General features: G+C 45.8%; 1 protein-coding gene across 1 annotated transcript in view; it reads left to right on the top strand.

Annotated features, from left to right (window-relative positions):
- The first annotated feature begins 6 nt into the window (after window positions 1-6).
- Window positions 7-4,178, top strand: part of MGEA5 (meningioma expressed antigen 5 (hyaluronidase)) — a 30,586-nt gene continuing 26,414 nt past the window's right edge. The window contains exons 1-3 of the mRNA XM_019555566.1: window positions 7-67; window positions 2,746-2,797; window positions 3,132-3,229. Coding sequence (XP_019411111.1) covers window positions 2,769-2,797; window positions 3,132-3,229 — 127 coding nt within the window. The 5' untranslated portion in view covers window positions 7-67; window positions 2,746-2,768. The remainder of the gene's footprint in view (window positions 68-2,745; window positions 2,798-3,131; window positions 3,230-4,178) is intronic.

Below are 4,178 nucleotides of genomic sequence, written 5' to 3'. Positions count from 1 at the left end.
GACGATACCGACACCGAGGCCGAGGCGGCGGGTGGCGTGCGGCGCTTCCTCTGCGGCGTCGTGGAAGGTGAGGGTGGGCGGGAGGCCTCGACGCGTGTCCCGTGCTGGGAGCCCCCCTCTTTAACCCTTTGTTGGCGGCCGGGTAAAGGTGGTGTTTGGAAAGGCGAGGGGTTTATCCTCCACCTCCGCCTCTCAAAGCCGTCTACTCCCGTCTTCATTGTTAAAGTGTAGGTGGCGGGGGGGGGGTGGTTCTTTTGTACTCAGAGGGATGGAAGGTGAAGCTAGAGAGCAGCGTACACTTCCCATCAGCACACCTTCGCTTTGCGGCCAGAGCCGTGTGAAACCAGGATGTTTCTTGTGGGGGGCAGGCAGATGACAGTACCTTTCTGCCTTCTGTTCAGCTTAAATATCCAGTGTTTCCTGCCTCCTAGTCCCCTCTCCCCCTCCTCCTGTGAGGTTACTTGATTATTTCCAGAGGTCCCAGTTGTATTGGGCTAAGCCAGGCTCAAGTCTTCTGGCCTAGCTCCCAACGGCTGTTCGTGTGGCTGCACGCAAGAGGTGGAGACGAAATGTAGACTGGGATGCACAAAGCAACAGTGAGAGGATTTGTGTAGGGTGTGAAATGCAATGGCAGGGGGAAGGGCTGCAGGTGGGTGTAAGAGTAATAGGGCAGATTGTGAGTAGCTTCCAGAGCTTGCTGGGACACAAGCAGTGGGTTGGGGATGAGGCTCCGGCGGGTCTGCCTGCAGGTAACAGGCTGATGGTTGAGTTTGCGTGGAAATACCTTACTGTTGTCGTTGGCTGATGTGTCTGGGCCTTCTCACTCAAAGGAGTGCTGCCAGGTGAAATAGCTCCGAGGCAGGGTAGATGCACTCCTCCTGTACAGCGTAACTAAATCAGATGCATGCAAGCACAAGCTTTTGTGGGCTTCAGATCCTGTGAAAGGACAGCACAGAGCAGCAGGGTGTGAAGTGGAGAGTGCTTTGAATACGAAAGGTGGGGAGTGGGAGGGGGACTAAGGGTCCACCAGAGGTGAAATAGAGCAGCCGGGTCACGTATCTACATTTTCTTTTCAGCATTCCTGCCTCAAGCCTGTCCCTCATTATTCACTTCCTTTGTTGTTCTCTTGATTTTGCTACAGATTGCTACATGCTTAGTTTTCAGGTGGTCTGATGTCTCTCTGAATGTGTTACAGAAATAGAAAGCATTGACTAAATGCCACATTAATTAGGTCCCTCTGTGTTTAGGTAGGCTGGCTTTCCTAATTTAAGAGAAAACTGCAGCTCTGTTGCCTCTGAAAACCAAGAGGATTTGTCCCCTTACCTTGTTTGCTTTTTATGTGCCACAACTGCTTCCTTCTGTCACACTGCTGTGCACCTATCCGCCATTTGTCAGGTTCCAGTTTCAGCCAGATGGAAGCAGTAGTACCCAGCTTTGCCGCTTTGTGGCATCAATCAGCTGAAAATTGCTCTTTTCAGGAAGTGTAAGCCCTTAAGAGCTGAGCCTACTTTGAGGTCCTCAAAGCTAACATCACAGGGGTGACTTTTAATTGATAATTGGAATTATTTTTACCACATAGGCAACTCTCAAATGATCTGTTCTAAATAGATAGAGAGCACAGAGAAGCTTTGATCAATAGCCTGACGTTTTACAGTATTGACAATAGGTCGATAGCTGTGGAAGTAGAAGTGCTTTTCACCTTCAGATTTGTTTGCAGGGGCCTCTAGACTTAACTATATTAATGGCATCATTCCACATCTGGAGTGGCCATGGTATCTGAAAATGAGAGCTTATTAAATTTCAGTGTTATTTTAGTCTTGGCTCTGTTGCACAGACTGCCATCCTGAGGCTTTCTAATGTGAACTGCCCACTTGTCACTAGAGTTGGCTCATGGTCCAAATTAAATTAATCGAAGGATGGTGGGCAAGTGAGAAGCACTTGCTCTTCCAAGTATTTTTTGTATAGAGTGGGCTGGATGGAAACACTCAGGTTTGGCATTCCTCCTGGAGTTTTCTGGCATTGAATATGGGCTATGCAAAAGCTTCCGTTTTGTGCCCCCTTGCATTGTTTCTTACAAGCTGAGATTGCATCTTTAAAGCCCAAGTCTGAGCACAGAGTGCAGGATGGCCTAGCGTAGTGTTTTCTAGCTGATGCTGGCAAATTCAGGAATTTCATCAAATGAAAAAAGAACAAATCTTGACAGACCAGCCAAGCTGTCTTCTGTTTCATAAACCCCACTGTATAACTGTTTGAGGACTACATGCCCAGTTTCCCATACTGTCTGTTTTAAAAGGTATTCTCGTACTGGTAAGTATTTTCAGAACTTCGTGTTAGTTGTGCTGTTAAAATTAATACTATTTAACGTATTTTGAGTGCTGCCTTAATTGGGTCGTTACTACTGTTCAGGCTGATTTTTTTTTTCTAGTAATGCTGATTTGACTTGAGCAGATATCCTTCACAGAAATTCAGATTGTGTTCTTAAAATTAATTGCTCCACTAGCCAGAATCCTTAGTCTGGATAACAGATTAATTGGGGTATAATTCAGTTGAAAATTAAGATAATTGTAGCATATTTACACTGTTAAGGCAGGGTTTATTTCTGACTGCCAGCATTTTATGATGAATGTAGTAAAAACATCTTTTTGAGAGAGGAGAAAAAGAAAGAGGTAGGTTATGCTATAATCTCTGTTCTGTGAAATGGCCAGTCGGGTGTTTGTTTATTTTTTTAAATTTAATTTCCCACAGGATTTTATGGAAGACCCTGGATTATGGAGCAGAGGAAGGAACTTTTTAGAAGGCAAGTCATACTTTCCCTTGTGTGCAACATTCCAACATAGTAAAACTATTATTTTTCACTTTGGAAGCCTATTTGCGCCTGATCTGGGGCAGTATTTCATGTAAAGCTGTTCAGGTTGTTTACATTTTCCTCTTCATTTTGCTCTGGCTCTTCTGGGTTTGTCAGGTCACTCAGACTCACTCAGTACTGTAGTGAGTTAATACCATCTGTTATAGCAGCTAGTGTTCTCACAGACAGGCAGATGAACTTAAGCATTTGATCCTCTAATAAAATGCAGGCTGCTTGTATTTATAGAATGCTTGTCTAATGGAGACTTTTTTCCCCCCAACTATAGACTTCAGAAGTGGGGACTAAATACATACCTGTATGCTCCAAAAGATGACTACAAGCACAGGATGTTCTGGCGAGAAATGTACTCTGTGGAGGAAGCTGGTAATTGTTTTTATTCCCCCTGCATTTTTCTTTAAGTAGTTGCTAAATGAATCAGTCATTGATGAGCATGCTTGTATGTTTAATCATCATATCACGGTCTAAAGGGGAAGTGCAAAGCAAAGAAGAATGGCAGGAGAAGCAGCTTCTCCTTGCGTCTCATCCGGTTGTCACTCGCCTCACTGATGGCTAGTTTTCACAAGAAGCAGCAGCTCTGCATATGTGTGTTTCCCAACAGTAGAACAGTGCTGTGTTCTTGTCAAGGGCTGCATCAGAGTTGCTGGCTTGCCATAGTGTCTCTTGGGATTCTTTTCCTTGGGTGAAGGGGAAGCATGCATCCTAATTTTTTGGGCTGCTTTGACTCACCCTGGGATTAAAATTAATAAGATACTGTGAAATTAAAATCATATTAAGCTTTCTTATCAGCATCACGAAAAAACTGTGACCATATGTCTTAGTTTGGCCCGGACAGTTTTGGGTTTCATAAGCTGTCCTGTCTGCTTGGGGAAAATGGGAACAAAAGTCGAGGATTGGCGCTGCACTGCCCAGCTCAACTCCTCCTGTCTAGAGCAGGGAACAGCCGGAGGAGAGCAGGGGGAGAGCGCTGCTGTGTGCACGGGCGGCTCCTGTGTATGTGGTGCTCTGGGCAAACTTCTATTTTAGCATCCTCCTGGGCGGCAACTGGAAGCGGGATGCAGGCTGCCGTGGGCACCACTCCTCCTGCCTGTGATGGGGATGGCCAGGGATGGGGGGTAGTATCCCGGATTTTTTTTTAAAATAAGATGGTCACCCCACTGAAAAGAAAGCTTAGATAAGTTAGAAGAGGGCCAACGTGGTCCCCATCTTCAAAAAAGGCAGGAAGGAGGACCTGGGAAACTATAGGCCGGTTAGTCTTACCTCGATCCTAGGCAAGCTGTTTGAGAAAATTATGCTGGCACACATCCAGGAGGGG

This window comes from Crocodylus porosus, unplaced genomic scaffold (assembly GCF_001723895.1).
Source record: "Crocodylus porosus isolate Cpor-Errol unplaced genomic scaffold, CroPor_comp1, whole genome shotgun sequence".
NCBI classification, from domain to species: Eukaryota; Metazoa; Chordata; order Crocodylia; family Crocodylidae; genus Crocodylus; species Crocodylus porosus.
This window is presented reverse-complemented; position numbering and strand designations above follow the sequence as displayed.